The sequence below is a fragment of the Crotalus tigris genome, unplaced genomic scaffold, assembly GCF_016545835.1.
Source record: "Crotalus tigris isolate CLP2741 ecotype Arizona unplaced genomic scaffold, ASM1654583v1 scf7180000024439.5362192, whole genome shotgun sequence".
NCBI lineage: Eukaryota > Metazoa > Chordata > Lepidosauria > Squamata > Viperidae > Crotalus > Crotalus tigris.
The window spans coordinates 4,747,118-4,760,642 of record NW_024100609.1 but is presented as its reverse complement, the minus strand read 5'-3'; the positions used below and the strand labels follow the sequence as shown (position 1 = coordinate 4,760,642).

Genomic DNA, 13,525 nt, shown 5'->3' with positions numbered 1-13,525 from the left:
AGAGAAGCAATCCTCTACTTGTAATTCAGTCTACATTTTTAACACTAGAAGAGTAGGAACAATTCTTCCCACTCTGTTGCAGAAATCAAGTTTTACAGTTGTTACGGGGAGGTCATTTAGTCATCATCAGGCATCTGGGGTCAAAGGAACACTCCTAAATATGTGTAAAATTGTTTTAAGCGAATTCGGTATCTCAAATTCTGCTCAATATTGAGATATTGGAAATCAGTCAAAAACCCACTCATAAGTTAAAAGGCAACAGTTTTGCTTCCTTCCACATATTCAATTATTGCGTTTTCCAGAAAGTGACAGAGGAAAAATGACAATGTCAATACAGTGCCATGCCTTAGTTTTGCATGCATACATTTGATTCCCACCTGTCTCCTCTCCCCATGTACTACTGCTAAGAAAACATAAGGAAGCATCACCATCAGCTTTCGAGCTACACTTCCATCATTTTTGTATCAACCAGAAATTGTTCTTAGTTTTAACTCTAGCTTAACTGAAGAAGCAAGTATTTAAACCATATTCAATACTTGGTTGTTAGGACAAACCACAGTTAAAGCTAATTCAAATGTGTCTAAAAGAGAAATAGATTCTTGCCCTCTCTACAAAGCCATGGCAAAACACCAGTTGAAGACTGGGCTAAGAGTTCAATATTCCTAATACTACTAATGATAAGCTAATAACTATATCTTCCCTGTGTATCTGTTAACCACTTCAGAGTTCTATATCCCATTCAGACAGAAGAAAAACCTCAAGTATTCTATTAAAAAATCTGGAAATGTCTCATTCTTGTTTCTTTTCACATACCTTTGTGGCTTGAGGTAGTTCTCCCCAGTCCCAATGCATCTGAGGATTGTTGTTCTTAACACTTCTTTCCAGAGGCTTACTGACTAATTCAGAATCACTTTTAGGAGTGAGCGATCGTGAATCTAAAGGGCTGCAGGAAGAACAAGGAAAAATGGGAAGAGCATGAGATAAGGCAGGATGTTTAGTTTTCTATTCTGAATGCCAATGTAAGGACTTAAGCCTACTAATTCAATTTGGATATTAAGTCTTGATCAAGAAGCAACCTAAACTGCTGGCCAGATGAGGAGATTAATATGGTGTTAAAGTGAGATACAACATCCTGAAGCTAAACAAAGAGCTAACAGTCCTATTCTTCTGTTTGACAAAGAAAAGAGATTTCCAAATACTTCCTTTAGGATTTCAGTCATACCTATGACCACACCATAGCCCTTGAAACATGTACAAGTGCACAAATAGCAAACTCACTGTGCTTTTCCCTTTTAACAGATGATTTGCCAAATGGATACAATATATGTTTTCAAATAATCAGTTTTATACAAAGGTAGATTGTATTAGTTTCAACAGGATGCACACTTTAAAGGAAGTTGCCAGAGATCGCAGCAAAATAAAGCTTTAGGGCCAAGCCCCTATCCTCCAGAAAAAAACAAAAAGATTTCTTCTCCTTCTTTCTTGGATAGGACAAGGTCAACAAAAGATAATTCTGACTATACTGTATATGCCCACACAAAGGAAGAGACATATGGGAACTGCAATGTGCACAAACAGAGACAGTGGCTCCTGAAACAGGAAAAGCAGCACAAGGGTATGCATATCGTGACTTTTATCCTCTAAGCTCAGACCTGCACATGACTTTGGATAACTGTGCAAAAGGTTTCCAGCTAAAAAATATCCATTTTAAATTCCAAACAGGTGATTCAAATTTGAAACACGCTGTCAGAATCTTACTGGAACATTCAGAACCCCAAACAGCTCTGTCTCAAGTTTGAAACAGGTTTCTGAGATCAAAATAAACTTGTTTCGAGTTCAGAACGACACTGGTATTGTTAAAACAGCACATTTCAATGCCATACAATCCGTTTGAACTTGAAATGGGGGTATTTTAAGCTCAAACTATTTCAAAATCAAAACATGTTGTCCTCCCTGGTGAAATCCATGCAGAACCCTTCACACAGTGAGGGTATTTTTCCCACTTAGGAATAAAATTGCTGACACAAAGCAGAAGTCTTGAAGTACAAAGAGCAAGTTGAGTAAATAAATTATATGTTTAAAGTATGTATAATTTTGGCACTGCTCAGTTATAGCACCATTAGTCAATTATTGAGGAGGAAGGAAGAAATTGGTGCCTATATTTAATTCTTAAAGTGTGCACGCAAAGATAACATAACCAAAGGGAGGGAAGGAATCATTATTAATGCTAGTAGAAATGTAGTCAAAATTATCCATACATAAGGAACAAGCACTGATAGGCTTTACAAACACTGATCCTCTCTATTTCCAAAAAAAAGTATGATGGTGATTCAATGGCACATAGTATAAATTAAGGCTGGAGAACACTGATAACCAGAGGTATGTAATCATCAAGAAGAAAAACAGAAAAAATAAACAACTTCATTAGCGCAATAGGAAAGTCACTATAAAATGACCCAGGAGGTAGAATGGAAATTGCTCATTGAAATCAATTGCATGAGTAAAATTTAAAAAAAAAAATCTTAATGTTGCTGGGACTAGGCTAAGCAACTATCCACTATCCCAATCCAGAAAAAAAATACAGAACAAAAAATAAAATCTGGAAGGTGTAGACCTCTAAGTGAAAGCACGCTGTAAATATTTATTTACAGGCTCCATTCATTTCTGTTGCAGTAATAATCCCCAGTAAGAAAACTATCCCTTTCTTATAGCCTATCTTAGAACAAATGCTGAGGGGTCCTTGGTGCTCTCTGAGTTTGGTTGTTTTCTTGCAGACGTTACCCAAACTAGATAACATCATCAGTGCTAGCCTTTAAATGCTGCTTTCAAAAAAAATCAACAATTTGAATTGCAAGGGGGGAAAAAATGATTAGAACATGTTTTCACCTTCCCTAGTTGGAGAAGGAGAAAACCAGACTTTTATTATAAGTTGGGTTTTACTTTTACAAACTCCAGATACAATCTGAAAATTACAGAAACTTTCCTAGTTGTGAAATGTACTGATGTTCCAGAATATAGAATTATATCCTTTAAAATAGGCATCTAAATTTTAATACCGTTGTCTAAATATGGATTAAAATATAGTCTTATTCATAACGTAGAAAACATACGGATGAGCAGCTCGTGTACATATGCAGTGAACCTGATGCAACAACAAAAGAGAAAGAAACCTTTTTCAGGGTGCTGATGACCGGCTGCTCTCAAATGTCACTTGCAATAAGAAACTCAACAACTACAGAAATGGGAACTGTATTTTTTTTTTCTCCGTCATACACAGGGGAAAAAAAGCACAAGCAAATGCTCTCTGAAGGAAGGAAGTTATGAATCTATAAAAGCACAAAGGCCAGTGAGTGTAAAGGAAACCCCCCCAAGCCAAAAAACCTCTTTGTAGCGTCAGCCAGTCTACAGATTTCCCACACCCTAAAGGGCATGTAAGCCATTAACAAGGGATGTCTCTTGCTTCAGAACAATTTCAGTTTCTAATTGCTGATTCCCACGTTATACTTTTTTTTTTTTTCATGCAAACCTCTTACTTTTTGCTTCCTTAAAACGTTTTTGGGACAGTAAGCTTCAGGATATGGAAAGCCTGTAGAACTACCAGAAGCTGCAAGATCAAGCTAAACTTTTCTTTGCTGAACATGATGACTATAGTTTGCATTGGAGTGAAGTCCTGCACCATCATGAATCACTTTTAAATTAACTTTCTTTTGAAATGGATTCTTATTCTAGAATTGTATCACGTATTTCATGCATTTCTAAAACCTATTTCATGCACATATAAAACTCCAGGCAGCAAAGATAGGTAATGCTCTTATTTTTTCCACAAAAACAGGCCTGTGAGATGAGCCTGGAGTCGGAGTGACCGGTTCAAAGTCACCCAGATGTTTTGGAGGTCTAGAATAATTCATTACTATATATATTCATAAACTTATAAACCGGATGGATACATTTTTAAGATTTGTAAACTGAAAGAGCCTGTAACTGTAATTTTGAATTAGATTGGTTTTAATGAAAATATAGGGAGTAGATCCTGGCATTTTCCTATCCAAGAGCTATACTTCCTTGTCAATGGACAGTTCTTTTGGCATGAAAATGGTATGTGCAAAATTGGTGCTTTTCACGGAGGGAATGAAAAAGCCCTTGGAATGAGAAAAGTTTCATTTCTGCATCCAAATCCCTCTGTTGGCAAGGATGATTGGAGATATGTCCCATATATATAAAATATAGCATGGTTAACAAAATGCTGTGTCAATTTTATTGTGCAACTGAGGAATTCTTCTGACTTGTTATCAAAAACTACCCTCTTCTTTGCTAGCGCAGAGGCCTGGTCTAGCAAACAGGAGCCTGCAGTTTAAGAATCCAACTTTGGAAAGACAAAAACCAAGAACGTAAGGCAGTAATCAATGAATTCTAAGACAGGCGAGGTGAAAGGAAGAACAGTAAAAAAAGTTCTGAAGAAAGGAAAAGGGATAGAAAACGAGTGCCATGACACCCATGTGCAGGATCTAGAGAAATGAGTGAGTGAATGAATGAATGAATGAATGAATGAATGAATGAATGAATGAATGCCACTCAGTTTGATGGGAGATTTATACTTTTGTACAATTAATACTATGATTTAAAAATCCCAGACAAAAACTTTATGAACGACTTCCCGGTTTCCTGCCATGAGTTAGTAAATAATACCAGTTTGATAAGATCTGCCAATCTTGTATATTGTTAACAATATTAAATGGTTAATCACCCGTCCAAAAATGCAATTGGCTGTTCTACCTGTCTTCAGCAGGACAGTGAGAGGTCAGGTCAGGACAAGAACTAGATAAGCTTCCCTCTGCTGGAACAGTGAGATGAGAGGACCTCCCTGTGCATGTTCTAGGTTTACTGGATAGTATAATATAGCAGGGGAAAAAGAAAAAGATTAGGCCACATTATCCTGCAATATGTTTCAAATCAACCCATGTTGCTGAGGCTGTCATCTGCCCCTTGGAAAACAGCCATATGGGGTTAAACGAAAGGTTTAAACAAGACACAGGAAGGCAGAACACAGTTCAGGAAACCACTAAACCACTCTACACAAATGCTTAACAAGAAGCTGCAAACAGCATAGGCACCATTACACTTTGTGGTAGTATAATCACATCAAATCAAGCAGCACTCAATCCTAAGGAGACATAAAGGCTTTGTGTATGTTTATACCAATGAACAGAACATTATACCTAAAAATGGATACTTAAGACCAACAGTTTTCTGAAATTAAGCCTAACAAGATAGAGATCGAATCATTCCTATTATATACAAAATATACAGAAAATCTCTATTCTAACTATTTTGGAAAGACAACGCTTGAACTAATCATTCTCGACTCCCCACATAAAAACTGTTCCAAACAATTCATCTTCCTGCAGCTTTGAAATGAAAGTAATTTGCTTATACACATTCACATATAACATATACAGTAGCTGAGCCCTCAATGTATCACTGAAGCTGGAACTACTGAACTGGAATTTAAATGGTTGAAACGGAGTTGAAACCAGAGAGGGATACTCGTAGCATTAAGGCCAGAAGCATGAAAAGCCTTGTCTTTTCTTTAACTGCTGAATAGGTCTGAAAAGGGAGATTGCATGAAAAGGGTTCATCACACAGACTGGAGAGTATTTAACTTATCCTGGTAACATGCACTGTACCTCTGTCTGGGTGTCCATTCTCCATCTGAGTGGGGATGAGCAAGTGCATTTATAGAAGAAACTGCCTCGATCTCTTCATCCCTTGACAAATCAAGGACAGATGTTCTGAATATAAACAATACATACAAAAAGAAGGGATTTGTTTTAAATGCCCATATCTAGCATTGAATGCAATATAAAAACACATTTTAAACTCATAGATGTTGTTAAAAATCTAGATACTTTTAGAAATTGTGCAATTTAAAAAAATGGATTCTATTTTCTGGCAAAAAAAAATATATTTTCTAAATTTTCCATAACCACCTGAATTAGGAATTACTGGTAAAACCTATTATGTTACAATATATATCCTATTGTACCATATATAACATCTGAGGTTCTTTCTGGATGGGTCCTTTAAAATGTTCTAGTAATTGTTTATTACAAATTCAGTGGAGCAAACAGATGGTGTTATTATCTAATTTACTTTTTTTTGTTTTTAATCTTGTTTTCATTTAATGAGGACACAGTAATTTATTTTGAAAGAGTACAGGAGTATGCTGCTTCAAAATTACAGATGCACCACAACACCATCAGCTGGGGGAAGGGTAAAAGAAATAGGCAACTTCACTTAGACATTTTGATTATGCGTGCATGCCATTTAAAAAAAATAGAATTTCAAAATATTACAAATTCATCTTTGCCTTTCCCCTTCTTTTCTGGGCAGTATATAATAAATATTCTATCTATCCACATCTATATGCAAATATGTATTCTTTTAAAATATATATATTGGTAAGAATTCTGAAGAAATATGGATCAAACAACTGTCAACTGCTAGTTGATAATATCCAGTTATTCACTGTTCTCTAGACACAATATTTTTACACATTCATCAGTTTTATCTGATCTCATGAATTCCTTTATATTTGTTTCAAATATAAAATCCTTTTACTGTTACAAAACACAAATGTCAGAGAACAGAACCACAGAAGCTGAATGAGTGTTTTGGGAGTGTTTTGAAACTTCCAGCTAATTTTTCAGTAAGATGTCTATATGAATGAATGAAATATCTCTGGGCATGTGGACAGGAAAACGTAATCCCTTTATCTTTTCACTATACTTTTTTTTTTTTTTTAGTTCCGTTTTATGAAATAAAGGACAGTAGTAAACAGAGGAAGGCTAGGAAACTGCAATAGCAAGAACAACTAGGAGAGAATCCATAGGCATTAACCTATCTATGAGGAAAGGATTTAACAAGAATGAATTGTTTGGATGCTATGCTGCAATTCATGCACACATCCTTTTAAAAAAAACAATACAACATAAATGACAGCTTGCATTTGAACATAACCTTTAACTTTTCAACTAAACTTCACAAGGTAACTAGGTTACTATAATCCTGTAACTTTAATCAAAATAAAAGCTACAATCAATGAGCATTCTATATTTCTTGTACTACAAAAGAAGCAGAAAAAAAATCTGTTTAAAACACTTAAATATTAAAGTATTATTTGACTTGAAAAAAATTAACACTTTGAATGCATTAGACCTTTAGATCAGGCATATCAAACTGCCAGCCCACGGGCCGGATGCTTCATGCCGAAACTGCGCCCACCTCATTGTCAGCAATGGGGGGAAAGTCGCGATATGTCACAAGTTTGACATGCCTGCTCTAAATTAATACCTGGAAGTCGTATCTAGGAGCTCATTTTCTTCGTCAGAACTCATTTCTATCGGGAACATGTTTTCATCTTCCGTGGTATCTGCATTTTCATCTCTTTTTGAAATGTCTATTTTATGGGCAGATTTCCTTCTCCTCTTCCTCCTTTTCTTGACAGAACAACTTGCAGTCATGGATTCAGTTGCCGAAGGAGAAGTAGGGATTGGTAACTGTGAAGGACCAGCAGTGTCCATGCTCCTTAACCTATCAACAGAATTTCTCTTCAGCTGTAATTCCATGAGAGAAGATCCCTCGGACAAAATGGGGGATGTAGCCAAGTGGTATGGAATTGCCTCCTAAAGAAAGGAAACACAAGCCTGTTGGCATCTAATATTTGTGCAAAAGATGTGCTGTCAACTCAAACGTAACAACAGTGAATCTACACACTCCAAATCTGTCCTGCGCCAGTGAATCTTTCAAGGCCAGCAGAATATGGGTATGTGTATATAAACAGAAGCATAAATATAACTACTAATACACACATATACACACATGTCCATCCTTTGAAAAAAGCCCTCTTGACAGAAACTCTTTTGGAAAAAAACAAACTCAGAAAAATGTACAAATCAAGAAAACATCTCAAACTTAAGAACTGTGACTTGCCAATAAGTGACCCCTAATAATCCTTGATTATAAATGCTAACCACTTTGCAAACTCAGTAAATTATAATGATTTAATGTATTCACCTTATACACACATTATATTGTATGCCAGTTTTTCTCCGCTAATGGCTTTTCTGTAACTAAAGAAAATGGTAAAAACCCCTCATTTTATTCCATAATGTTTAGCTACTACCTGGCACAGTTCTTTGAAATAATTTGAAGAATGTGATCATGAGAACTAGTGGCTATTTTAGACATAAACCTAGTCCTTCATGACAAATAAAATGTGATGAGAAAAAAAAGCTTGATATAGTAGATAATCCTATCACAACTGATCTCTTAAAACAAACACCAATTCCTTGATTTGTTATTGTTTTCTATGTCCCCTTGGACACTATAAAATATGACAAACAAATACATATGGTGGGCTGGTCTCACCTCTTTGTCATCTGTTTCCTCTACAAAAAATGCTTCTCCATTGTCTCCTAATTTCATGTGCAAATCCACAGATTCTCCATTAATTTCTATGTCAACCTTAGAGAGAATACAAAACAAAACAACCCACAGATTAAACAAAATACCTCAAGAAAATATGACATGTTCATTCCTTAAGTGAAAGAACTTTTTACCCATTTTATAGCAACAGGATCCAAGTAGTTAAAGCACTTCACGTTACATCAGCAGTTTCTATTAAGACTGATCGGTTGTATTAGAATAACTGAGGCTGCCTTAAGTTCTGTGAACAAACTCATAATAGATGATACTGTCTGAATCCAGAACATCCCAGATATCCTTATTAGTTATTATACTACACCAAGTAACATTAGGAGTGAAGACCATAATCTAGCAAAAATTAAGAATTATTTACTTAGTCCAGGTAACATCTGATTTAAGATCTTTTAAATCTCTCTTGTTTCAATACAAGTTCTGGAATATGTGGTTAAAACCACATAATATAAAGTTCATAAAAGAGCTTGAAGCAGCCATTTATCAAGGGATAGGCTGAGGTGAGTAACTAAATAAGCTTTCATTGCTAGATAGGTGACAAAAGCACTTATGCAGAGCAAATAATTCCTGAGAACACAATTAGTCTGACTCACAGCAGTTATAACACATAGTTCTGTCACTTGCTGAAAAGGCGGATGATTATTTTTTTAAGAAATCCACAGGCATTGTCTCTTTATTTGGACTCATTGTCATTTGTTCTCCTTCAAGTGTGGTAGGAATAGAATCAAGCACATTTTTAAAAAAGATTAACTGGCTGTCAGACACACACCTGAGCTCTCCTTGTGACCGCCATATGCTAGGATGAAAATTGTTATTTATGGCTATTGCCACCATCCCCTTTGGGAAGCAAATGAAATAGAAGAGTGCGAAATTTTCAGGGAAAATGATAGAAAGGAAAGTCTACTGAGATTCTCCGTCATCCAGGTCATGCTTATCCCAAAGATGCCTTTTTAAAAGGCAACTGGACTTTGTTTTTTCTTTGAAAATGTTTCGCTTCTCATCCAAGACGTTTCTTCAGAACTGAAGAAGCTTCTTGGATGAGAAGCTAAATGTCTTCAAGGAAAAAAGAAAGTCCAATTGCCTTTTTAAAAAGCACCTTTGGGTAGAAAGGAAAGGTTTCAACTGTTCCAATCCTTGTGCCCATATGCAACCTGACATTCGACATCTTACCTATTTAACAAACGCAAATCTTTCCTTTTGCAATATTCTGGGCAAAGGGCGTACAGCTGACAAAGAAAAGTCAAGCTGAAGTTCTCTGTTTCTTACCACTTTTTCCTTAGAACGCAGAACTCCCATCTTTCCAAAGCGTACATGGAAAGGTGAACATTGGAGGTTTCCATTAGGCTGGCGGATAACAATGATATCAATGCATCCAGACAACGTGGCTGGATTTAATCCTCTATAGAGCTCCTTCACTGTCACAAAGACTTGCCCTGCTAATTGTCCAACGTAATTCATGGTTTGTGCCTGGAGATAAAAAACAAAAGCAAATTATCATTAGATTTGCTGATTTGCATTCCCACAACAGCTGCAGAAAACCCCTGCAAAGCCAAAGCAATTCTGCAAAAGAGCATTTAAAAAAAAAAAATCAGTCTTCAGTAGAATTGACCATATTTCTTCAGGCCAGATCTAATCAAATAAAGAATATGACCTGGCCTTCAAGAAGAAAATGAGTGGGGAAAAAGGATACTACAACAATAAAACTTAATCCCCTCACTCTTAGATCCAGGCATTTGCATTTATCACTGATTTCATTCTCCAGTTCATGCTATTATGAGCTTTTATATTCATTTGACTTACACCCATTGCAAGCGAGACTGAATCACTGAAGTAGCCATATCAATGGAGCAAGCCCCAGATAACATGCTGATAAGACATACAAGTATATATTCGGAAATATGTGATAACCAACCTTATAAAACCATCCTATTAAACATTGTGCATTAACATATGACCTTATAGGAGTCTGGCCAAGTTAATGCAACATGTCCCCAGGTAAGAAGGAAGAGGAGAGCCATCAAAGATGGGTACTCTCCACTGAGAAGGCAGGGAATAAAATGAGCAGATTAAATGCAAAGCACTTTTTTTCAGTGATTTTTTTTAAACAGCAGGAAATAACACCCATGAGTCTCAAAGGTAGACAGAATCCCCCAGGGAATAAGCAAAAGAGTAATTTAGAAAAGTTTAGAATCATAGATCAATAGATCACTCCAGACTCCATCATCAGGCTCCACAATACTCTTTGATGACTCTTGGGGATATGGAAGATCATTAAGTGACAAAAAAAAACAGGTTTCTTAAGGCTGGCAATATCTTAAGTCACCCATTTCAGGACCCTGAACAATTCCTGAAAATTGAACTAATTTTTCTCATCGGGCATTAAGAGGCAAAAATGATGATTTTTGCCCCTTAAATTCTGCCCAAGCCAGAAAGCCCTGCTTCAGTGATTTCATGTCATCAGCATTACCAGCTGCTATTCTTCAGGCTGAAAAAGTTTCTTTATCCTTTGATGTCCTGAGTTTATCCTACTTGTGATGAACAAAAGTTAGGCCTTGGTAAATCAGTGTGCTGTAAATATTAAACTTGAATTCAAAGTTTTACTGAAATTTTGGATGACCAGCCATATTTCTCAGTCTAACATATTACCATTATGAGTGGGATAATATATTTATCGATGCTGCTTTTGACTCCTTTTCAGAGGAACAGTGACACACAAATAATCCCTTAGCCCTTTTCTCTGACATAGCAACTGAGATAGTTGGTATTGTTTATAAAATACTTGAAAGTCTTCCCTTTAAATCAGTGTGGCGACTTTAAGATATATGGACTTCAACTCCCAGAATTCCCCAACCAGCATGTACTGTACTGTACTGTAAGTAGACAGGAAGATCTCCGTGCTGAAAACAACTAACGGGCCTCTCTCATCTAGCAAGACAAAATTCTGCTAACAATATATTTTGCAGGACATGAAGACTCAGATAAGCCGGCTTGTCGTAGTCAAACTATGAAACCATTATGAAAGAATTCCTGTGACTGCAAGCTCTGTTTATACCGCCAGCCTTCAGTTTCTTGCACTGCTTGCTTGTGCCTGCTCTACACATAAGTCTAAAAGCAATTCTCTTTTCTTGGCAGAAGATGTACTTGCTTCTTGTTTTGGTAGCAGCCTGTTCTTTTGTGTTTATGTAGACCAGTGGTTCTCAACCTGTGGGTCGGGACCCCATTTGGGGTCAAACGACCATTTCATGGGGGTCACCAAACCACACTGTCCGCCATTTTTTTCCCTTTTCCCTAGCTGTCCTACTCCCTCTTATTGGTGGCCACACCCACTTGGGGGTCACCACAACATGGGGAACTGTATTATGGGGTCACGGCATTAGAAAGGTTGAGAACCACTGATGTAGACTGTGTGAAAACTAATTCTCACAACAACCAAAATCAGTGATGATGGGATAACAGAAAAGGAGCAGAAAGAGTTGTGACTCCTATAAAAAGGATTAGAAGAAGGGCAAAAGCTAAATCGTGACCTATTGACTCTTGCCTGAATAATCTCCAATAGATCAGAAGCATTCGTTGTTTAAATTCAATAAAAAATAGAATAATTCAAAAATTGTGTGTTAACTCATCAGATTGCTAATCAAGAATGCTTGGGGGGAAACCAAAAATAAATTTTGCATGAAATGATTGATTCTCCTATGTTTCACAAATTCTTGGGCTGAGCACATGCTTAAAGACTGCTTTTTCTTCAATTTGTACCACATCTACATGCGGGCATCCCTCTTTTGAACAGGAATCCAACTGCTGCAAAAAAAAAAAAAGAACAAGTATAAACTGGACTCCAAAACTGCAGAGCATTGGCACAATGAGTAACAATAACAGAGGTCAACTGGAAAAGCACTCCAGGACAAGAAAGCAGATTTCTTTCATATCATTCAAAACAGACAGGGAGGGCCGGAGGGGGGGGAAACCAACGGTGGAAAGGCTATCTTCAGCCACAAAGCTATCTTTAGTTATTTCCATTTTTCCTCTTCGGCATGACCTCTTCTGCCCAGCCAGGATGCAGCAGAAAACATCCTGCCGAGCCACTGTCAAGTGTATTAAAGCCAGATTTTCTAGAATACTAAGAACTAGGAAATAGGCTGAAAGGACACAGAAGCATTCTAAAACCACAATCTACTGAAGAGCTCCTATGTTTCTCTCATAGCCTTCTTGGGCTACAAAAGTCTCCTCAAGCAGCACAAAAATAGACTTCCCCTCAATCTCTTTTTATTTCAGCAGGCAGGTCCAAAATATTATATGTTACTAGCATGATTAAGGAACCCTTTCTGATAACTCTAAGACAGGGTTTTTCAACCAGTGGTACGGGTACCACCTGTGGTACATTGGCACCTGGCAGGTGGTACGCGACCATCCTAGAAAAGTAGCGGGGGAGGGGAATGAGCTGAACCGGTGGTAGCAACGCACAAGCCTGAGCGAGAGATGGCTGGAGCTGCAGGGCTGTCAGGGCTGAGCGGAAGCACCAGAATCAGTACCACTTTCCAGCTGATCGGCACTTGTTCCAGGATGTCAGGGCTCAGTGGAAGCACCAGGATCAGCACCAGGCTCCAGCTGGAGCTCTGCATCAATTAGCTGGAAGAAGCACCGATCAGCTGGAATGTTGCAGCATCTCCAGGGTCTTGGGATTTACATTCAGATGCTTGGCAACTGATTCACATTTATGATAGTCACAGTGTCCCAGGGTCATGTGAAGTGACTAAAACCTGCTGCAACCGCCCAGCAGACGGGGGGGGGGAATAAAAACAAAAATCCCCCCACCCCACTCCCATTGCCAATCCTCAACAGAAATGCTCACAACAATGAAAACCTTAGACAGGAGGAAGAGCGCCACCGGGCGGGCAGGCTGTGGCTTAGGGGGGCACTTTTTTCAGTGCCATTGTAGCTTTGAACAGTCACTAAGCGAACTGTTGTAAGTTGAGAATTACCTGTACTTTATCACTTTTTCCTTTTTTGGGGGGGGGTCATCAAGTTTTTG

General features: G+C 37.5%; 1 protein-coding gene across 6 annotated transcripts in view; it reads right to left on the bottom strand.

The window, feature by feature from the left end:
- The window catches only part of LPIN1 (lipin 1), a 109,566-nt gene that overhangs the window by 31,173 nt on the left and 64,868 nt on the right, over positions 1-13,525 (bottom strand). For 5 of the 6 annotated variants that reach the window (XM_039331940.1, XM_039331935.1, XM_039331936.1 and 2 more), the window contains 6 exons: positions 9,763-9,963; positions 8,428-8,523; positions 7,351-7,682; positions 5,685-5,789; positions 4,774-4,881; positions 814-943 (listed from right to left, as the gene is read on the bottom strand). In XM_039331940.1, the coding sequence (XP_039187874.1) occupies positions 814-943; positions 4,774-4,881; positions 5,685-5,789; positions 7,351-7,682; positions 8,428-8,523; positions 9,763-9,963 (972 nt within the window). The remainder of the gene's footprint in view (positions 1-813; positions 944-4,773; positions 4,882-5,684; positions 5,790-7,350; positions 7,683-8,427; positions 8,524-9,762; positions 9,964-13,525) is intronic. The other variant, XM_039331937.1, reaches the window with a different exon arrangement.